The following is a 24244-nucleotide window of genomic DNA, read 5'->3' on the forward strand; positions in this document are numbered from 1 at the left end:
TCAGTTTCCTTCCTCTTCTGGATCTCAGTCCTGGTACCAATACACGAACCAAAATTATATGAACATGACAACAAAACCCATTCACAGAATACAATGTTGTTTATACTGTATAAATAGTTCTGATTCTGTTCACTTCATTCTATATCAGTTCATGTTTGTCTCTTGATGTTCCTTTGAATCTATCCTTTGAATTACTTCTTGTGATGCAAAATATTCCATTATATCCATATCCCATAATATGATTAGCCAATTTCCCAAATGATAAGTTCCTACCTTCTTTTTGTTTGGGCTATGCTAATATCACTAAAATTATAACCTTACCTATATTAATTTATGTATTCAATGTTGCATCAAACAAATTACTATAAGAGTACTTTTTAGAAGTAGAAAAAAATTGACAAAATTCATCTAGTCAAACAAAGGTCAAGAGATTCAAGGGTAAAAAATGAAAAAATCAGTTAAAAGGAAGGAAGCCTAGCAATACTTGGATCTTCTGAAAGTAGACAGTAAAGAAGTAGTCATCAAAACTATCTGGTAAAGGATGAAAAAGAGAACAACTGCTCAAGGGAAGGATTCAGAAACAATCAAACACAGTAGCTTAGGGTCCAATAAACTGAAGAGCACAAACTACTAGAATCTTTGACTTATTACTAACTGAAAAAATAGCCCGGAAATTGGCAGGTCTTGGAGATGTTAGATTTAGAACAGCATTTCATACCATATTTCAGAAAACTAAATAAAGAGCTCTTAATCTTGGATCCGTGATCTTTTAAGAATACGTTCATAATTATATTTCAATAAACTTGGTTTTCTATTTAATAATTTGTATTTAGCTTTATGCATTTAAAAAGATATTCTGGGAAAGGATCTGTGTTTGCCAGACTGTCAGTCAAAAAAAAGAATCAGTAAATCAGTAAGTATGTATTAAGTACTTACTATTTTCAAGGCACAGTGTTTAGCACGAGGAATATAAAGAAATATAAAACAAACAAAAAAAAAACCCAAACCTTTGAGCACAGTGTCTAATGGAGGAGACAACACAAAACCAACTATGAATAAGTAACAAATGTAGAAGAAATATGAGAAAATCAACAGAGAGAAGGCAAAAAACAATCAGGGGGATCAGGAAAAGCTTCTCTACAAGAGAATTCTACAAATTTTGGATTTATCTGGAAGGTGAAGGAAGCCAGGGAAGCCAGTGGGCATAGATAAAAAGGGAGAACATTTTAAGCAAGGTGGATAGTCAGTAAAAAAGTTTAGAGTTGGGAGATGAATTGTCTTGTTCAAGAATTGGCAAAGGGGCAAAGACCACTGGATGACTAAATACAGGAGGGTAAGGAATAATTAAACTACAAAATTTAGTGGGTGAATAGGTTTTGAGAGGTTTTGGATACCTGCTCTAAATAGATACAGAATCTAGTTCTAAAAATTGGTTATCATTATTCCCTTACAAAAATGAACAATATGGAAATATGTTTTGCATGATAATATACTTACAACACAGATCTAATTGCTTGCCAGATCCAGGAAGGAGGAAGGGAGATTATTTGGAGCTTATAACTTTGGAAAACTTATGTGAAAATTTGTTATTACATGAAATGGGTAAAATAAAGTATCTTTATAATATAAAAGTTGGTAAGCATTAACTTTTTAAAGAATACTGGAAGGCAAACCCTTTTTATAACAGTATTTTGAGGAAAGATTCTTCTGAAAATTAAGAAGAGGATGGGGAGATACAATGATGGACACTTTTGCTTATATAATATTAAAAAGTTTTTGCATAAAGAATAATACTATCAAAAGAAAGGAAATAATTGGGGTGGGGAATCTTCACAGACAATTTTTCTGAAAAGGAACTGGTACATGGATAGTTGATTCAATGCTATAAGAACAAGATCCATTTCCAAACAGATAAATGGTCAAAAGATATGATCAGATAATAATTTTCAGAGAGGCGACTTGAGGCTTGACAGGTGGAAAGATTGCCTATGAATGTGAGTTAACCAAATGGGAAGCAGGCAATTTCAGGAAGTTGTGGGTTCCCTCTCCCTGGAAGTTTTTAAGCTCTATTATCTATGACACAATTATTCCTTTCCACTCTGAGATTCTGTGAATGAATGCATTACCTGGCCTTTTTCTTACTAATGACTTTAGAAAGGAAAAGAATGAAAATGACAGATTAGGTTGTTCTATCACCAAAGAATCAGTTAGGGAGGGAGCTCAAATTTGGTTGTCATTTCTACTTTTTTAGAGTTCTTTCCCATTTACTTTTAGTCTCATGCCTTCCCCTGTAACCAAAGATACAACCTTGTAGCTCTTTGCTTTGCAAACGGTTACTCCCCACCTTTCCATTAATAGAACTTCATTTCTAGTATAATGATGGTCATTGACCATTTCCCCCTGTTATTTGATTGTCTTTTCCTTTATGAATTTACATATACCATTTTCCAAGCATATACTAAATTGACATTTACTGATATTATTTCATTTTGCATTTTGATTTTAAATATAATATAGTTTCTCTGTTTCTTTAAATGCGGTCTAATGTTACTCTTTTTTTGTCTGAAATCATAATTACTATCCATTTTCTTGATGCTCCACTATACATAAGCACTCTACTACTTATAGTGCAAGATGCAAATTAATACAAGTCTTAGTTCCTGCTCTCAAGGAGTACCTTCACAGTTAAAAAAGCAGATATTTCCAAATTTGACTTCCACAACAATTGCAAGTTTAAGTTAAAATCTACATGTGGAAAATACTGTATTAAACAGAAAATATGGCAATGTTTTGAGCTGATCAGTGGTTGGAGCAAAAACCAAAGTGGAATAAAAATTATCCCAGAAGAGTGCAATGCATATGCATCCCATGTAACTTTAATAGCATGAGTAAATTTCCATAACTTACCCCACCTACTTTCTCAAAATGAGATCCATCTTTCTTAAAATCTGTGATGGCTCCATTAAAATACCAAGTAAACACGATATCTAAAAGGGGATCATGCTGAACTTGGCAAGGCAGGATCACACTTTCTCCAACAGAAACATCCATGTTGGATGGTGCCAATGTTATTCTTGTTGGTTCTGGTGGAAAAAAAAAACCACAGAGATACTCAAACATTCCTAAGCCATAGTTATGAAATTATATAGTTAGGCAAATAGTCAGATGGTCTGTTATTCAGTAACATTATCTTCAGTAGATTGACTTGAATGACAGATAAAAGTAAAGACTAAGGCATTTAGAGAGTGAGATAGTGATGCTGTAACTGGAAAAACAGTGAGTATTTAGGGACTAAAGGAAATCTAGCAATGAAGTTAGGCGTGAAAATTAGGTAGTCTGAGTTGAATATTTTCATTGAATCATATTCCATACTATAGAATAGACAATGGGAAATCTTATATTTTCACTAAATTTATAGGTGGTGCGAATAAGATTCTGCACAACTTTAAATGTATGATAGTATTCAAAATGCTCAATTAAAAAAGAAAGAAGGTTAATAGGTAAATAACAACATTTTTTTTTACAGATAAAGCCTAACCATGACATTTAAAGAATGAGGAAATCAAAGTCTAGTAAGGTGAAATATTTTGCTCTTTAGACGTAACAGACTAGATTTTTGAACAGTTTCTCTAATTCTAAATTGTCCAATCTCCACACTGTAGGGTGGATTTTAGGTGTAATAATTGACACTAGTTTTACAGAATAACACTGTGCATACATTTCTTCCTTTTCCTCTTTTTCTGTTTCCATAAAATGCAGCTCTTTTAAGAACATTTCCATAACTACATAAAATTCTAAATGATATCAGGATAGGCGACATAAAAGAACAATCCAATTGATCTAACATCAAAATTATAGGATAGACATAGATTCTATCCATTGAAAATGGCTAACATTGCATATAATTGCATATTGTGCACACAAATTGCACATATGTGCACATAAAATTGCACATAAATAAAGCACACATTATTTTACTCATTGTTTCACATTATGCTAAAGAGTAAATGTTTGACTCCTCTTCCCCTTTAAAAATTTAATTTAATTATATTTGTAAATACATTTTATAATTTGTAAGTTCAAATTATATTTGTAAGTAACATACAAAACTAATAGGTACTGGGAAAAGATAGAAAGATAAACACAGATCTTGCCTGCTAGGAGTTTATGTTCTATTGTGGGGAAGAATGTTGAAGGATGACCAGATATAGGGAAGCTAGGTGGCTATCAGAAAGACTCATCTACTTGAGTTCAAGTCCAGTCTCAGATACTTCCTAGCTATGTGTTCCTATGCAAGTCATTTAACCCTATTTACCTCAGTTTCCTCATCTATAAAATGAGTTGGAGAAAGAAATGGCAAACCACTCCAGTATCTTTGCCAAGTAAAACATTAAATGAAGAGTTGGATATGACTGAACAACTCATAAGATGGTTTGAGGACAAATGGAATGTTCACAAAACATTTTACATGACTGAAATAAAGAAATTTTCATTAACTTTAATGCTTGTCTATGTAGTTTAGAACACAATGTCATCTTTCAGAAAGACATCATACCTGTAACTACTAACTTTGTAGAGCTGCTTGCTTTCCCAAACTGGTTCTCAGCTATACAAGTATAAGTTCCAACATCCAACTTAGTTACATTGGCTATCTGGAGTCCTCCATCCTTTAAAATAGCTGTCCTAAAAATAGACAGAGATAATAAAAAGGGAATATGAGATTCTATTAAAGTTAAAATATAGATGATAAAATAAGATTTGATTATAGCCTTCATCCATGACACATTTCCAAGCAATAGGATCTTGGCATTGTAAAGTCTTCAAATGATTAAAATTGGAATATACTGTGAATTTTTAAGATAGAGTACTTTTTAAATAAAGTGGGGAAAGAACTGTTATATTGTTCAAACTTTTGAACTAAAAACATCATTTCATTGTTTTACATTCCTTTCTCAAGAAAACTAATAATTTATGAGCCTTAGCTCTTAAGAGCTTGGACAAAATCAAGATCAAAAAACATTTATTAAATATAAACTATGTGTGAGGTGCTATGCTAATCACTGGGGATGCAAAAAGTAGCAAAAAAAAAAAAGGTTGGTCCCTCCCCTCAAGGAGCTTACAAACAAATGTCTACAAAACAAGAAACATACAGAATAAATAGGAAATAAATAGCAGAGGAAAGGTACTGAAATTAAGAGATTAGGGAAGACTTCCTGTAGAAGGTGGGATATTATCTGGAGAGTTAGTATTCCAAGCAGACAAAGAAGAGCATTTTAGGTATGGGAGCAGCCATTGAAAATGCTTAGAGCCAAGAGATGGAGTGCTTTGTTTGTGAAACAGTCAGGAGACCAGTGTCAGTGCATCAAGGAATATATGTGGTGGAACTAAGGAGTAAGAGGGCTGATAGGAGGAGGCTAGGTAATGAATAGTTTTGAAAGTCAAATAGAGCATTTTTGTATTTAATCCTGGAAGCAATAGGGAGTCACTGGAGTTTATTTAATAATATGCTATGGCATGATTGCATCGAATTTGTACTTTAGGAAAATCACTTTAATAGCTGGAATGAAGGGTGGGTTGAAATAGAGAAAGACTTGAGGCAGGCAGAGCCCCCAGCAGGCTACTGCAATAATCCAGGCATAAGATGACAAGCTTCTGTACCAGAGTAGTTGATGTTAAAGGGTGAAGTCAATAGATTTGATATGGGATAGAAAAGTGGAAAAGTCAAGTCATTTTCTTTATGTCCACAGTATTTATAGATCGAAACTGAGTCATGATGGATACTTGAAAGTGAATTAATAGAATTCCCCATTTTTCTACATCTACTTCAACAAAAACCTAATAATTATATTAGACCTAATAATGATTCAGAAATATAATGATCAATTATAGCAAGAGATTGCATCCATGCCAGAGTTATGCAAAAATTTGGCTATAGGTAATGGGAGTACAAGTAAAACCCAGGATCAACTCAGGTCTCCCAGTAATGCAAGAGACTAGTCAGAGAGGCTTGTTGGGTACAAGGCTCTCTAACTAGGGATACAGCAGATGACTCCCAAAATAAACCTTAGGGTGGTGGGACACCTACAGCATGGATCTTGGAAATGACAGTTCTCAGTCCCAGGACACTACAAATTTTTGGTCTCCAAGATCTTTAACATTCTGTCCTGAGATGTCATTGAGGGTCCTCAAGATATAATATTATGTGAGATAGACTGTGAAGATATAGCCCTACTGTGAGCTGCCCAAACCATTAAAGATCTGGGGAATTAAGGGAAGAAGCTAACTACCTATGTCATCATGGGTAAATCTTTTAATTGATCTAGGCTAAGGTTTTCTAGTTTATAAAATGAAGAGGTTGGACTAGATAGCCTCTTAGGTTCCTTCTAAATGTAAATCTAAATGACTGATCATCCTTCATCTGCTGTTTAACAAAAGATATGTAATATGATGAGTTGAGAATTGGAATTGGGTTCACTTTTACTTCCCTGCTCTGTTTTGCCCTCTCTTAAAAACAAAAACAAAATAAAAAACAACTGTAATGTCCAAAATAAATGTATTCCTTTTTTGTTTACTTTCATCTTTTCCCCTCCCTTCAGTTCAACAGTTATTCAGTGTTTAATAAAACTATACCACTAGTTTTAATTTCCTTTAATTTCCTCATCTGATGGTTTAGACATGCTGATGACTGGTTAGTTTCAGTTGCTATGATGCATTAGTTCATTAAAACACCAAGGCTTGATGCCCCAGATGTCTCTTTGAAGGTTTGTGCTCTCTTTTGCTTCACAAACCAGGAATTTCTCAATCATCTTTATTTTAAATGTCTGGGGGGGGGGGGGCGGCATCTATTTAAAAGCAAAGCTTGGCTTTATTTGAGAGTTGATTTGGGGATTAAATTCTATAGAATTCTTAACTTTTAAGATATCCTCTATCATTTAGGAAGTGGAGAAGACATTTGCTGGGTTTGATCTTAGAAGTGACATTTACTAAATATGTACATATATATATATATATATATATATATATATATATATATAATCCCTTCCTTTTGGGGTACTTATACAATCATGTACCTTAATATAAGGAATAAGTAGAATTTTGTTGTCCAAGGAATTCTGTTGATCTGATATTTCTATATCATCTTCACTTCTGAAGAATATCATATTATTTCCTTAGAATATATTGATCAGGTTATTTTCCTCTATAATTTTCAGGAAGCTATAGAAGTTTTAAAATTTGTCTCCTTAATATAGAGAGCATTACATTTTTCCCACTCCTCCCAAATCTTTTCCTTTTCAAGTAATTTTGAGTTTCTTTGAATCCTTCTATTCTTTCTGATATTCTGTACTTTGTTAAAATAATTCTACTTTTTTTTCTCATTTCTCAAATAAATTGTTTATTTTTTTTAAACATTTATCATAGATTCTATTGACTCAAACACCATTTAGTCATGAAATTTTCATTTAGGTCATTGTCTAATTCTGTGATACTTGGGCCTTCCCCCCAACCCCCCTTTAACTGTCAGTGACTTTACAGAAAGGACTTTAAGTCAAGTATGGTTTACAGGAGATTACATTCAAAGTCTCATTTAACTGACTCTCAATTTTAATTTTGATTTGTGCTGATTTTTTTTTTCTGTAAGACTTCTTTCAATACATTGTCCAGGTATTTTTTTTATTCTGTATCTTTTAATCCACAAAATTTTTCATTATGTTGGAGCTCCTCATTGGTGTACATATTTCTTTGACTGACCTTTAAAATATTATTTTGAGTATTTCTAGTAGTTTTACTCCTTTTTATTTCTATCATTTTAATTTTTGGGCAGAGTAAGGAGTCACTAGATTAGGTCATTTTACTCTTTCTTCTTCAAGGAAATCTCCATCCTAAATTTCTGAACAAAATATTTTATGTCCTAGGATCTATTCTCTTGTATATAAATATATTTTATATGTATGCATATATATGTATATTCATACATATATATATATATATATATCACCAAATAAAAATTTTAAGGTCCTTAAAGTCAGACTCTACATTTTATTAATCTTAATATCTTCATAATAAATGAGGTATTTACAATAAGTTTTCTTATCTCCATTTTACAGATAAGGAAACTAAGGGGTAGGTTCAAGTCAAGTCAGAATTTCTTAAGCCCTTACTATGTATCTAGTCCTGTGCTAAGCTTTGTATGAGATTAAATAATTTGATCAAATTCACATGAGTAGGAAAGCATGTAATGGTGATTCAATGCTGGTCTTTCATATCCATGTCCAATGATTTATATAATCAAAGACCTAGAGCAAAGAGGCACAATACAAAGATCTGGATTCAGATTTGTGATAAACGATGAAAAAGTTTGCAATTTGCAAAAACTGTTGCAAAAAACTCAGAGATCCAAACCTTAGGGAATGATTGACAGTAGCATATGATGAAGGGTCACAGGGGAGTCCGAGTGGTCTAGGTAAGATTCCATCTGCCCAACTGATTTTTGCTCTCCTAACGAAGTTGAGGTTAAGGCTTGAAGAGGATTTTCCCTGGGATCAACGGAGGAAGGAGGTTTTCTGGATCTGGCTGCTGTCAGCAACAATGAGAAGGTCTCTGTACTTACTTGGACATCTAACAACTTAAGATCCTGGCTCTATTTGATTTGGACTCCTGGTGTGAGATTGGGATATTTGGGAAGTTAATGTTTTAGCTTAGTAATATAGTTTAGTTAGTTATACTCTTTTAAATTAAATAAAAAAATAAGTATATTCCTAAACCCTTATTCCTTCCTACCCTTCTCAAACAATAAATCAGAATTTATTTATATGTTTTCCTCTTGTTTTTCCTTTAACCCAAATCCTATCATAACAGATTCTACTTTTAATATTCCTGGAGTAAGCCTGTGCAAATCACTCAATTTTCTTGGGGTTCAGTTTCCTTATCTGTAATGGGAAAGGTCTGGAGAAATTGACCTGAGGAGTCTCTTCCAGAAGTAGACATATGAACTTACAATCTTAAATAAGCTTAACGTATTTCTATGGGTGAAGATTTCATCATTCACTCACTATCCTGGTGATGAGTCTTTCACTGCTTAGCAAAGTTGATGCTGGATGAAAGACAGACCTGTACTGTCCTGTAATCAAAGCCTTTGTAGTCTGATAAAGCTACTCCAGCTTGTATTCCACTTCCATCATCCTTGGGAATACAGGACTACTTCAACCCTCCATTTGGAGAATCTAAGAAGTACTTTAGTAGAGGACAACGAGCAACAAATTTTATTTTAAGCGTATTTATTCAGAGTGACTAAGTAAAAATTAATGCAATTTGTATTTATTTATTGAATATATTTCCAATCCAACATGAAATATATAAGACTAAGGACTATAAATAACAGCACAGTTATTGTTGTTTGTTATGCAAAATGTGTCTTGTTTTCAGCATAATCAAACTAATATATGGCCACTGAAACTTAGGTAAACATGAAAGGATTAGATATTTTATTCATTCATTCAACAAACTATTAAGTGCCGACCATATGCTAGGCACCAAAGCTTACCGGAGTCATCTCCTTGTTGATGAAAGATCTACTACTAAATTCATCTATAATTTATAAGCCTTAAATTGGCCAGCAAAGGATTGGAGATAGCCAATTTCAGTTATTTCCTTATTCTGCCCTCTGGGTGTATTCTAACTTTTCACTACCACCGTGCAAGTAATAGCAATTTTAGATGGGAATTAGAAATCTAGTTCATAAGATGCAGCTACTTGAACTAACAAACCCCCTTTATGTTTTAGAGGTGAAGCAAAGGTCTAAAGCAGTCTGACACTTTTGTAAGAAAACAGAGGCTCTAAACACAAATACTTTAACTTCAAATAATGCCGACTGTACATATCATAGAACGTGGAGCTAATTGGATAGTTTGTTCTTAAATTGGTTCTTCCAGGAACACGTAAGAGGCCCAGGGGGCATTTCATGGAACATAAAAACAAACAATATTCAGTAAATAGATGAAGTAATTGTTTCTCCCCAGAAAACCTTTAATAACCAAAGCTTCCCTACAGAGTTACAATGTGAAATGTTTATACCTTTGCCTATGAATAAAAATGTATTCTAAACTCACTGTGAGTCAGTTTTTCTATACATAGGTACAAGATAAAAATATTAATAATATAGAATTCCTCTCTCCTAGTCTTCCAATATACACTCAGTCTCCTGGAATATCTAAGGATCTATTATAACAAAAAACCCAGAGTTTACTTCTTTTATTCTCCGGAGAAGGAAAGTATAATATGTGAATGCATCAAAGTTGTACACTAGTAGTTTGCAAGTAAACACATAAAACTACAAGTGTTGTAAACTGTATATCATTGTAAATTGTGTGGAGCTTTCTTTCACAGATACAGATCTACAACTTATCTGTAACTTCTAGTCTTAAAGAGTTGTCTCCTACATAAATATATATATATGTATATATATATATATAAATTACACAAATATATTATATATATAGGACTTATATTAACCTATCAGTCAATAACCACATATTGCTATTGTTGAGTCATTTAGTTATGTCTGACTCTTTGTGACCCCATTTGGGGTTTTCTTTCATTTATCTATTTATCCATTCATTCATTCATTTAATTTATTTTTTTAATTTGGAAAATTTTATTTAATTAATTCATTTGATGTTTTCTTAGCATAGATACTGCAGTGCTTGACCATTTCCTTCTCCAGTTTATTTTACATATGAAGAAACTGAGTCAACAGGGTTAAGTGACTTGCCAAGGGTCACCCAACTAGTAAGTGTCTGAATTTGCACTCATAAAGATAAGCCTTCCTGACTCCAAGTTTGACCCTGTGAATTATGGCGCCTTTGAGCTACCTTAAATATAGATTAAATATGTCTTATTATGTGCCAGACACTGTGCTAGGAGATGTAAACATGACTTGAACATTTTCATACCAAGAATATGTATCAGAAGCAAGATGCAAACCCAGATCTTCCTGAGTACAAAACTGGCACTCTCTTCACTATATTCCAGGCTGATTAAATTTGAGGAAAAAAAACAACAATATAAACTCCCTACACAACTGTCCTTTTATTGGCTTATTTATACTTCTAAGGTTGCCACATGAGGTGGGCTCTCCATTTTTGTAAAAATCTGATATCTTCATTTTATGCATTTCATTGTTCAGTTTTGAATATTTACATGCAATTGGACATTAAATGGCGTGGTGAGATGGTAAAGAATATTGAATGTCAGAACTGGAGTCAGGAAGGTCCATTTCCTGAGTTTAAATCCAACTTCGGACACTTACTAGCTATACCACACTGGGCACAGAACATGACTGTTTGCCTCAGTTTCCTCATTTGTAAAATGAACTCAAGAAGGAAATGGCAAACCACCCCAGTGTCCTTGTCAAGGAAACTCCAAATGGCATCATGGAGAGACAGACAGGACTGAACTGAGTGAACAACAACAAATTGCTCTCAGGTAATCAAAAAAAACAAAGAAAATGTCTAGTAAGGCTGCCTACATGAGGACCATTGATCTGTGCAGTGGGAAGGTACTTTATCTGGCTCTAAGGACATAATCTATTCCACCAAAGTGGGAAAACAATAAACTTATCCACATGGCCTGGGGTTTCTGTCAATATCATTTTCTAAGTGCATATGTTGTTAATACCATGCTCCATTATTATTCTCAGATTGCACTGTGCCACAGTGCTCTGTTTGTTTAAGGATGCTTATCTCTTAGCAGAGGAGACATCATGGGAGCCTGTGATGATAAAACAGCAGCATAAAGAGCAGCAAAGTCGTTTCTGATGATGCATTCTTAGTACATGTTCTAAGAGGTAGATGCGGACAATTAGCAGTAAAAGTGCTTATGATGAATATGTTACAGAATGAACAATGACAGAAAAAAGGCATGTGTCTATTGATAAAAATGCATGAGGAAATAAATGTCAGAAAAAGTTAAAGAAACTTTTCAGTTAAATCTTTTTTTTTTTTTAATTCTTTCTTAGCTGAACGACTTGCGTTCAGAGATAATCTACAAATGGCATCTAAGGAAATTACATTAGAAGTTTCCATTCTCTATCCATGATATTCTTAGCTTTGATCTTACAAGTTCAACGAAGTTGGGCTTTTGATTTATTGGTTCAAAAATCTTTAGAGAAAATGAAGGCTGGGTGTAGACGATGCCCTAGTTGGTAATAATCCCTCATAGCATGAGGTAGGTCTTTTTTGCTCAGCACAGTGTATTAGATAAACTTTACATATCAGATCTTAAAATATAAGACTATCATTGGTTTAAATGTTATAAATTTATATTTTGCAAATATTAAATTAGCTGTGCCATTCCAAAGAGTTATACTATTTCTATCACAGAGTTTACCTTGATTTTGAAAGTACCTGTAGAACAGAAATGGGAAGAAGGTTCAGCTAGGATCAGAGCAATGGGCATGAGTTCTACTCCAACACTTTCAGGCCATGCAATTATGGGCAAAGTCACTTAAGCACCCTCAATTCAGTTTTCTCATCTCTTAAGTGAAAGAAATGTTTTGTATGGAATACCTCCTGATATTATGAAAAAATAAAAGAGAAAGATGGGTAAAGAGGTAGCATCACATAATGGTGAACCAATGGCAATGAAGGTGTTTTAAAAGAATTATGATATTTAAAGCAATATATGTCTTTGGAATTAATTGCTATTTCTTATACAGTCTTTCTAAATGAAAACCTACATATAGAAATGGAGGAGAAACAGTACTCTAATTTCAATGACTTTGTTGCAAATCTTTTTGTTTCTCGTGTAGATTTGTGCTGAAGAAAGAAAACACCTGGGCCCTTTAGGGAAAAGATATCCATGTGGAACTGCTCCAGAGAATTCTGACACTGATCCAGATGCTAATTAATGAATTTGAAACATGTGAAACATTTTGTAGTTGTAAGGCTGTTCACAGGGAAATAGCCAGGTGTTTAAGATGCCCCAAATCCAATGGTTCATTCATCAGAGAACAATGGCCATAGAGAAGGGGCATACATCTGAAAAAACAATTCAAATTCATTCAATTTGGTCGTTCTTCCATAAAATGAAAGAATAGTTGTAGTTTATAAAATAATCTATTCACCAAAACAATCTATGTACATATTGTGCTTCCCTGGAGTGTGCCAGCTTTTTAAGAGCCCAGGATCATTTCATTATCATCTTAGATGGATAAATATAGAGTTGGAAGGGACCTCTGCAGTTATAGAAAACAATGACCTCATTTTTAATGAGGAAAGGAGACACAAGAGAGGTAAAATCACTTGGTAAGGAAGTTAGAGGCAATGGCAGGATTTGAACCTAGATTCTCTGTCTTTGTATCCCTTTGTGCCTAACACAATGCATAGAATTGTTACTTAATAAATGATAGTGGGAATCAACTAAACCAGAGCTTATTAAATATTTTTTCCCAAATGATGGCATTACAAAGAGAAACTAAACCCAAACCAAACCAAAATAAAATAGGAGGTATGTGGTATGTATGTGCCTTGGTGGAGAGACAGAAATGGAGATTGGAGGTCCTGAGTTCAAATAAGACCTTGGACACTGGTTATGTGACCTTGAGCAAGTCACTTCATCCCCACTGCCTAACCCTCATTCTTCTGCCTTGGAACCAATACAGAATATTAATTATAAGATGGAAGGGAAGGGTTTAAAAAAAGAGGTTAATTCTCATATTCTATTGGACTGGAAAACTTGACTAATGCATTTTTTTAAATAAGAAGAGAAACTAGATTTGTGACTTTACTGATACTGAGGACTTAATACTCCCTACTGAAGTAAATTAGTACTTTCTCTATAATTTAAAGTCTTAGAGTTGCTCGGAGAATTGAGGGGCTACGAAACTTGTTTAGGGTCACAGAGTCAATAAATATCACAGACTGAATTTAAACCCAGATCTTCCTGAGGCTGGATTTCTATCCACAAAGCTATGGCTCTAACAGAAGAATATGTAGATTAAAGGGCTTTGATTTTCTGATGTGGGAACATGATTGACTCAGACAAATTAATAAATTTAGGAAACATTGATGTAAGCTGATAGATGTGTTGCCCTTGAGTAACTGTCTTTTTTGACACTTGAATAAGGAAAGCTATAAGTAAAGTCTGTATTTCTCTAAGTCAGCCCAGACCGTCACACATTTGACTATAATTCCACATGTTCTTAAGCTTATATAACACAAAAGGGTCAGAAAATCACACGAGAACAAAGCCTGTTTTAGCTAGTGGGATGATCAAAAATGACGGATTTTTTTTTCATCAGCAAATGCTTATAAAGGGTGAAAAATATCCCATTCTACCATTTTATAGTGTATCATTTCTCCATCTAAAGAAGAGTCCAGACCACAGCATACCTAGAGTGGAATTTCTTCCTGCCTAGCCACAGATTTTAACTTAGTAATAACTTTTCAGGCTGGATAATCAATAAGCTTTTTCCCCCACTTGACACCGCAAAATGGCAAGCAATAACTTTCAGCACCACAATTAAAAAGTGTTTTCCATTTTATACACGTCTAAAGTCTATATAATTTGGCCTAATGCAATAAATTTTAGGATCTTTTTTCTATTTTTTTCTTTGAAAAGAGAAACCTTAATTGATGCCTTTTGGTTTTGTAGATTATAATCATTTCCTGATTACAACCATCCCCTTGAAACAAAGAAAACTAGTTAAGTCAAAATGAGGAAATAAGTTCAAAGGATATGCAACATTTGGCATCCTTAATCCCAAACTTTGTAAGCAAAATGAGAGATGTCTTTTATTATTTTTCCCCTGGAATCAAAAATTTTAGTTTTTTTTCACTTGGAATAAATAAAGACTAAAGAAATCTACTATATGACGTGTAGACCAAACTACTAGGAGTTGTGCCAACACAGACAGGAGATAAATTGAGTGGGGTTCCTGTTCTAGCTCTTCTCTTTCTGTGGTGCTCATCCTGTGGACGCGGTCTTTTTTTAAGCAGGTAGAAAAACTTAGTTACCTAGTTCCATTTTGTTAGATAATAAACTTTATAATATATAATATTTGGAGTTATTATATATTAATTTTAAGCTTACAGAGTCAATGTTTTTTAAAACAAAAATTTTAAGCGTTTGTATATATTAATATGTGTATGTATAATTGAGAAAATAACAGGGAATTAAATTATACAGGAATATTTATAATCCTATTTAAATTGACATATATATCCTTAAAGATTTTTTAAACCAGACATTTGAAAGTATTTACAAATTTTATCTTTCCTTCCTATTTTGTTTCCAAATTAAGTCTCCCTATCTTGATCAAGCTGGAAATGAGAGTCTTTACCCAGGCCCAAATCCATTCTGGCTGGCAGGAGAGCTTTGATCTGCGTGATTTCTGAGTTTCATAGGCTTGCTCCTCCTTGGACAATCTGGTAGCCCCTGGATCCCAGAAGCCTTACCTTATTAGACTGTACTTCGTGAAGATACTAGAGAGAAGATTTTATCCAATGCAGTTCAGAATTCCAAAATTTATTCTTTTTTTTAAAAATACATGTCTTTATTTTGCCATACTGCTTTATTATTATTGATATTAGTTGCTATCATATATTTTTTACTCTAAAGTCTTCAATGAGCTTATCATTATTATACCAATTTTTACATATGAGGAAACTGAAGGGAGAAAACTGAATTCCCAGAATCACATAGTGTTTGAAGCAGGATTTGAACTTCCTTTTTAATAAGCAATATAGTCAGAGTAAGATTATATTCTGAACTCCATTTGAAAAGTGATAATATTTGACAAAAAGGGGAGCCATTTAGCATTTTTAAAAGAAAAGTTTCTCTTGAGCTTTTAGAAAATAATAACTAACACTTAAATAATTCTATAAAATTTTCGAGGCATTTTGTCATTACAGGGACCCTGTGTTATATCCATTTTTCAGATGAAAACAATTAAGTTTCATAAGAGTTAAAGATGTTCCCATGATCTAAACATCTAAGAAAATGCAGAGGCAGGATCAGGATCTCCCTTTTACTGATTTCAAGTTGAAAGTTCCCCTCTGCCATGGGAACTTTTTTTAAAGAGGGAACATTCTCACCAGAAAGAACTGCTATGTTCAAAATCAATGAACAAGCATTTATTAAATGCATATTATGTACCAGGCATGGGAGGAAGAAGAAGAAAGGAAGGAAGAGGAGGTGAAGAAGAAGAAGCCTGGATTTTGGAAGTAATGAGGCCAAAGTCATGGAAATAATTAGAGTAGCAATGAATCTTATAAGAAATCTATTGTAAAGTATAGTAACCAAATATACATTTCTAGCAGATGATCCATTGACTATAATAATGGATAGGAATGGATAAAGATATTGTGTTCTATGTCAATGATGAATTGGATTGTGAACTGGATCTCTGAGGTTCTTTCCAATTCTAAATCCCTAGATTAAACTTAATAAAAATTTGAGACTCATTAACCTACTTTTTCTACCTGTATCATTAACACTGATGAAAGGATTTTTTTTTAGTTAAAATAAGTAGGTAGGACTTTTATAAGATTTAAACACCAAATCTGAGCTATAGAATTCCCCTTAGAAACTGGAAGAGTCACAGTGATTTTACAAAGTCTGGCTTTGCTGTTCCATTCAAACCTATGTTTATTAAGTTCCTTCTCCAAGCAAGCCAGGTGGTAAGTGCCAGGGACACAAAGTCAATTAAAAAAAATCCTTGCTGTTAAGGGGCCTATGATATTGAGGGGTAAAGGGAGCAGTTAAAACAGGGGCACAAATGAGTAGAGAACTGATAGTTTGGGAGAGAGAAAACACTTACAAAATGGCGGCCAAACTCCTGAAGAGAGCCAGTTCTGCATGTTTGCCCAATGTGAGGGGTTTGACTCCATTGACCAAAGTCCAGGAATTTGCAGATGAGGTAATATTTTACAGGCTGTCTTGTGGTGGGCATGGCACAGTGTGACCCCAAGTCAACGTCTCTAGTCTTGATTTCTTCATCAGCATGAAAAAGAGTTTTGACTAGATGACTTTTGCCAATTCCCCTCGATCTTAGTGCCTTCCCTCTGAAACTCGCACATAACTTATTCGTTTATGGTGGTCTGTATGTTTCTCCCCCATGAGTCTCAATGCCTTGAGAATAGAAGTTTCTTTTTTTCTTCTTCTTTCCTTCCTTTGTATACCCAAACGTAGCCCAGTGCCTGGCACATAGACACTTAATACATCCATATTGATTGATTAATAAATGCATGACCTATAAAGTCCCTGGCGTCTATGAAGTGTAGCTTCCAAACTATCTCCCCCAAAAGGTAGAACTCAGCAAGGTTATTCACAATTCTTGCTTTGAGCTAAGGTTGTTAAAAAACCAAACAATGAGCATCTATGCACTTTTTCTTTGGAATGGATTTTAGCCCCCAAGGCATTCATTGCTGCACTGGCTGCTAGACTGAGGTTCAGTGTATCTAATTACAACTAAAAACAAACAGGCTATACTTTGAATCTCTTCAGGAGAGAAAATAGAGCAATAAAATATTTACCCATAAAAGTCATATGACTTCGAACATCAAAGTGAATGGCTCCCTTTGTGAAGAACTGGCAAAAGAATTCCAAGGAGCCCTAAAAAAGAGGGGAGTTGTGATGGTTTGTGTGTATGTGTGTAGGTTTTTTGGGAGCCATATTTGTTTTTATTTTATGATATATTAAGTATATTAATATGTTAACTTTTAGTCCTGCACTTTACTGCTTATTATTGAAGGAATCGATGTTTTCTGGAAAACTGATGGCTTTTACTATTTCACAGGTAGCCGTGCCACTCCATTGAGTCTCAACTGAGCAAAAGTGAAAGGTGTCTTTTAATTGATGCAGGAGGCAGAACTGCATTAACTGCTGTAAGAATCAAGTGAGATAATGGACATAAGGCACTTTTCAGACCCTGAAGCAGGATCTAAATGCTAATTCTTATATGCATCTTTCTTTCTATGCATCATATGCATACATTTTTTGCATCATAATTTTTATGTATCATAATTCTCTGCATACTTATCCAGGTTGAGAGCCTGGAAGCAAGGAAGATCTGAGTTCAATATCTGTCCCTGGCATAGATGACTCTGGGTAGAACACTGAACCTCCTGATACCCCCAGTTCATTCTTGAAGACTAGAAGTTGCAGAGAAGATGCCTCTCAGTATGACTAGAAAAGATTTCCTCACTTGGAAGTATAATCACAGCTATGATTCCCAATCCCATTCCATGATTTCATTCCTGTGAGATCTCTTCACCAAGGCTGATATGAACTATCAATGGCTCCCTGGGTCTTACAGAGTTGTACAGGGCACAGAAAGATCGAATAACTTGCCCAGACAGCTTTGTGTCCAAACTGATGTTTGAACCTAGTGACTGAAAGTCCATTCTGCTTCTCACTGTAGGGATATTGTGTTAATTCAAGACTCCACTTCTTTACAACTTGTAATTTAGCTTTGCTGGAACTCATTTTATTTAACAATTCAGTTCTTTGTAGATATTGAGAATTAACCATACTGACAATATATGGCAAAGATGTTTACAACACTTAGGAGGACAAAGATTTGATGAGAGCATTCAAAATCATTAGGAGCATTCATATGTAGAAATAATGAGAATCACGATAAACATCATTGGTCTCTCCCCAAAAAAAGTTTTCCTTGAAATTTTCATCTCTCCAATTACTCTTAAAGTCCAAATAGGTCCTGAGGAATTCTGGACTAAAAAAAATCACTACCTGGTAGAGTACCATTTGGGAATGAACCTCTCAGAACTCAGGAAATTTGTTCAAATTTATATGGGAGTTTATTCTGTAAGCCTTTCCAGCATGGCAGGACCTTACAGCACTTACAAAGTGATTGGCATCAGTGACTTTCCATGATTTGAAGCATCAGTAGGAGAGAGGGGAAATCAATCAGCATTAATTATAAATTATCAGATTAATTTACTGATTGGTTTCCCTGCTTCCTGTATCCAATCCATCCTCCCCAAAATTAATATCCCTAAAACTTAGCTCTGAATATGTTACTCTCCCAACAAAAAGTCTTCATTGGTTCCCAGTTGTCTCTAGAATAAAATACTGAATCCTTAGCATGGCATTTCAAGTCCTTTAAAACACCTTTTCCAGCCTAATTTCATATTGTTTTCTGTCCTTCACTCTGTTTTACTCCAAAGGCAGATCCTAGTGTGAGATATTCCATTTTGTGCCATGATTGGCTCTCTCCATCTGGAATATACTTCTTTTTTTGCCTCTGTATTTTGAGATCTCCATTCTCTTTGAAATACAAATTTTCATATACCTCAATACTCTCTCCTCCTTAAAATTATCTTATGTTACTAGGATATACTTTGCACTCAATTAACATTTGTACATATTATAGTCCTCTTCTACAATAGTAGATGATAAACTTCTTGAGAGTAGGGGTTATTTATTTTTTCCTACTAATATTTTTGTTTTTGTAGTTTTAGTGTCTAGCTATAAGAGTACAGGGGAAAAGTCATTGATTCTGAATGAGTCAGAGCACTTGGGTTCAAATCTCACCTCTCAAACTTAATGCCATTACTACCTTGAGCAAGATGCTTAATCTCTCTGGATTTCAATTTCCTCATTTGAACAAAGAGGAATTTGAACTAGGTAACCTCTGAAGTCCCTTTAAACATTTCAATTTATGATCAATAAATGTGTGTTGAATTAAATTTTCTCATAAAGATTTTTATAAAAAAAAACCTTTGCTTTAAGAGTTAAAGGAATAAATTGGATCAAAATTCAAAATTTCATTATAATATTGAATACTATGCAAAACTCAAAAAAGAGACAACACCCCCCAAATTAAAATGGTTTTCCAATGTAAGTTAGAAACTAAATACTGACAGAGCAAATATGAATGACAACCCAAAAGCTGATCAAAGTTCATCCTAATTTCCTACTAACTTGCGAACATTCAAACTTGACATCTGTCCAATAATTGCATCTTTCAGCATTCTCCTTGATTAGCAAGTTATGGACTCATTAGCATTTTGTTTAGTCAAACTAAGGTAGGACTAAACCACAGTGCAAAAGATTTATTTCCTTTTATTTGATTTTGATGTTACATTTATTTTATGTGACTAGAAGACCCTGATGACCACCAATCTTAAAAAAAAAAAAACAAAAAACGAGAGCTTCACTCTATTACTTCTCAAAAGTCTTTTTTAGCTATAATATAGGAGTCTTGGGTCATAATAACTGACATTTATACATCATTATGCATTTTCCAATAAACTTTATATATGAGATCTTTGGAATTTGACAACGACTCTGTTATTAGAGGTATTATAACTCCCATTTTCTATGAGTAATCTGAGGCTCAGAGAATTTAAATTGTTTCCATATGATGGCACAGCTAATAAGTAGCAGAAGGTAGATCTGAACCCTGATCTTGCCATCTCTGAGCCTAAAACTACTGGCTAACTTTATGTCTGGCATATTTGAGTGTTAACACATTCACCGACCAATTTGTTTAGCATCTCTAAAAAGGGGCTCAGTCAGAGGCAGCATAGAATATATTTCTGAAATTAGAACATCTGGGTTCAAATCCCAGCTATGCTTCTGAATAATCGTGATTTGGGATGTCAATGAACTCTTCTGTTTCTCAGTTTCTTCGGTCACAAATTTCTAAAGTTCCTTCTTCTAACATTTTATGAGTCTGATTTCTACAAATAACAACTGGGAAAACTGAGAGTCATTAGTTAAAGCATGAGTGTGTGTGTGAGTGTGTGTGTGTGTATGTGTGTGTGTGTGTGTGTGTGTGTGTGTGTGTGTGGTGTGTGTGTGTGGTGTGTGTGTGCTGGGGAGCTGGGGAGGGAGGACAGTACTTTTAAAGTAAATTCAACATAGGTTTTAAAAAGAATAGAAGTTTGAAAAATCAATTCTGTGGGGAACAAAATACCTTTCACTTGATTGCAGTATCTCATCTCCTTTCTTCCAAGAGCAATGAGCCTTGGGAGATGCCTTTGGTTTACAATCAAATATAACCAGGCTGCCTATTTGAACTTGAATCAGCTTCTTCATGGGATTCTTAGAAAAGTCTGGAGCGGATGCTGATAATGAAGAAAGAATAGAAAAATAAAACAGCTCTAAATTATTTATGTTGATTATATATAGTTTAATTGGATATGAATGGCAAGGTTATAGAATCACTATGTCCAGTTTTACACCCCATCCCATCTCTGGAAAGAAATTGGAATCTCTGCCATTTTAGTAAACATATTTACCAATAACTTTTGTAGCTACCATCCCAATTCTAAAAGTGAGTACCCAAAATAACAAAGTAAAATAGATTAACGAACAGAATCAACTAATCAACTAAATGAACAACCAATCAATCAGGCAAGAAACAAGAAGCATTGATTTTATTCCTAGTATGCACCAGACACTGTTTCATAGTAAGGATAGGGAAAAAAATCTGTCATAGACCAGAAGTAAATTAGGTTTGAGTATTCTACTGCCAAAAAATCTTTCATCAAATATAATAATGTAAATGAATAGCTTGTTATAAGGGTCTTTATTTTACTTTTTCTAGTGTAGGGGGCTAGCACAGAGAAAAAGTGGTTGCTAATGGAAAATATTAATTTTAAATTTAAATATGCATAAACCTCCTCTTTATAACTATTTCTTATTTTTATGAATATCTGTGATAGCTTTGGTGTAAGGAACTTCCAGTGAAGAAAGTCCTTCTATCAATGCAACTGTTCTGCAACTTTTATTTCAATGGTTGCCTAGAGCAGCAATTAATTATGATTTCTTAATGAGTGCCTAGAATAGAGTCTCTCTTTGATAATTAAGAGCCTCAGGGTCATTATTCTGGATATAAATTATCATCTTATATTACTACAGTTCAGAAATGGAAAGGATTTTAGATCTATTGAAAGTATAACATATTTGATTGAATCCACTGGTCTCAGGACATATATTGGAATTATATTGCTTTTATCTGAATCTTTGATTATTAGTTTGTCATTTAAATAAACAAACAAACTCCTAAAATCAAAGGTAAAACACTGGAAGCAGACTAGTAAAGGTGCCTAAATAAACCTCCATAGCCTCAGAATACCCAGAATGAACTTAGCAAGCTTCTTTCCCTGAAATTTTTTCTCAAACAAAATTCTAAGTCTTGGATTTTATGAGAATTATACAATAGGTACCTATTAAATGATTGCAAGGACAGGTGAACAAATGGGGACCAATGAAGGTAATGTGAAATATTCTCACAAACATCATCATAATGACAATGTGACGAACAAAAGAAGAACAATATGAATGGATATCAGAGGAAAATAGTCAGATATGGATCATAAAATACATATAATAATGTATATAAAAACAATGCTAAACCCAGAAGAATTATGTTTCACCTACAGGAGAGGGGTTGGAGGAGGGCAGGGAAAGAACATGAATCTTGCAATCATGGAAAAATATTCTAAATTAATTAATTAAATAAAATCCCCCCAAAAATGCTAAAATAGAGGCTAGGGGTACCCAGTGTGACCTGTAACATTGCAGGATTGCCAGGTTTAGAAATGGCAGAGACCTCAAAGGATCCTCTGACTCAACCCACTCATCAATGGTTAAATCAAAAGATGTCAAGCATTGTGCCCCTGTCAAATAGGTAAGGAAGAATAGAGTCACAGAGGTGCCTGGATTCCCAATCTAGTACTCCTGCCTTTTATGAATAAAAAGGAAGATTCCTATGTCGAGGGTAGGTTTAGTCATGGTTTTCTTTGTTACAGTGAGTGAGTGTGTGTGTATGTGTGTGTGTGTGTGTGTGTGAGTGTGTGTAACAAGATGGTAGAAATCAAGGAGGGAAAGACTTTGGTAAAAAAAAAAAAAGAAGAGTCCAATAAAATAAAATAAAAACAAATTAAATAAGCCTACAGAAAAATCACTTAACTGAGTTCTGGTTAATTGAAATTTTACTCCTACTGTCTATGATGTTTTTACATAGATTCTCAAAGACAAAGAGAACATTGCTTTCAAATCCTATAATTAGTCTTCATCTTTGGGCCTCTTTCCAAAATCACTGTTTCTACTACTGTTCCATCATTAATAATTTAACCGCGTATTCTCTCTTCAAAGCAATGAATGATCAGGCCATAAATATCCTGGATTTTTATAGCACATGAGTTAGAGCTGTTACCAAACACTTCATTTCAATGGATTAAGAGGAGAGAGATTAGATATTTTGCTCTATACTTAGGTTTGAAAGGGTTAACCAATTAAGAAAAAAAGGTAAAAAGAAAATGCTTCTCACCAACAACTTTGAGTTCTGCGCTGGAATAGATGAGCCCATGTTTATTTTCTGCTATGCACTGATACATGCCAGAATCATTCACATTGAGGACTGCTATGGAGAGAGCCCCATTATCTATCTGTACTCTTTCCTAGGAAATGGAGGGGAAAATGTTTTAATACATAAAAGCAAAATAGGCTTTAACAAAATAGAAACAAGAACCAATGCAAGCGTCACCTTGGATCCAATCCTTCCTAGATTTCTCTCATTTCTGAACCTGACAGAAGATTATCAAAGTGTCTCTTTGGACTGACTAAGTTGGTTTTGGCTCTCATTTAAAGCAGGAAGCCAACTAATCTTTTAGAACAAGTTGGAATTGGTCCTTTGAAGTGATAATAAAGACCCAATAGCCTCAAAATCGAACAGATCCCTCAAGTAATAAAGTAGAATCTAGGAATGCATGGGACCAATCCATGACATTCTGAATAATTTTCATTGCTCGTTAATGTCTCCAACTTCAAAACACTTAGTTCCGTGAGCTTCAGCATTTCTAGTCAGGCAAACAGTCAGGAGTTTCTTTGCTATTCTTTAAACATGCAAGTTGAAGGCCGGGTAAAAACAAGGTACATGGAACAAAAGACACTTAAATATGGAGACCATGAATATTTATCAAGGTGTTTATGGAGTGTGAAATATAGACAAGTGCTCTGCCTGAGGAGCTGAAGGAGCAAGGTTGGCTTAGCACTAGAAGCAAACACCCTAGCATAATTAAAAAGTGCATAGAATAAGTGATTGAGAAAACAAATGCCAAAGTATAAGGATTGCTGAGTGATAGACATATTAATTTCTCCTGCAATCTGGCTAAAGGATAGGATAGGAGAAGGGAAATATGTTTTTAATATTCATTACTGGTAGAACTCCTACAAGCTAGTCGACTCTTTTTAGAAAGCAATTTGCTGTTGA

General features: G+C 34.1%; 1 protein-coding gene across 2 annotated transcripts in view; it reads right to left on the minus strand.

The window, feature by feature from the left end:
- The window catches only part of CNTN3 (contactin 3), a 453041-nt gene that overhangs the window by 58817 nt on the left and 369980 nt on the right, over nt 1-24244 (minus strand). For both annotated transcript variants that reach the window (XM_001373601.5, XM_056804435.1), the window contains 4 exons: nt 23303-23432; nt 20942-21092; nt 4556-4683; nt 2908-3083 (listed from right to left, as the gene is read on the minus strand). In XM_001373601.5, the coding sequence (XP_001373638.4) occupies nt 2908-3083; nt 4556-4683; nt 20942-21092; nt 23303-23432 (585 nt within the window). The remainder of the gene's footprint in view (nt 1-2907; nt 3084-4555; nt 4684-20941; nt 21093-23302; nt 23433-24244) is intronic.

This window comes from Monodelphis domestica, chromosome 7, assembly GCF_027887165.1.
Source record: "Monodelphis domestica isolate mMonDom1 chromosome 7, mMonDom1.pri, whole genome shotgun sequence".
In the NCBI taxonomy this organism is placed as follows: domain Eukaryota; kingdom Metazoa; phylum Chordata; class Mammalia; order Didelphimorphia; family Didelphidae; genus Monodelphis; species Monodelphis domestica.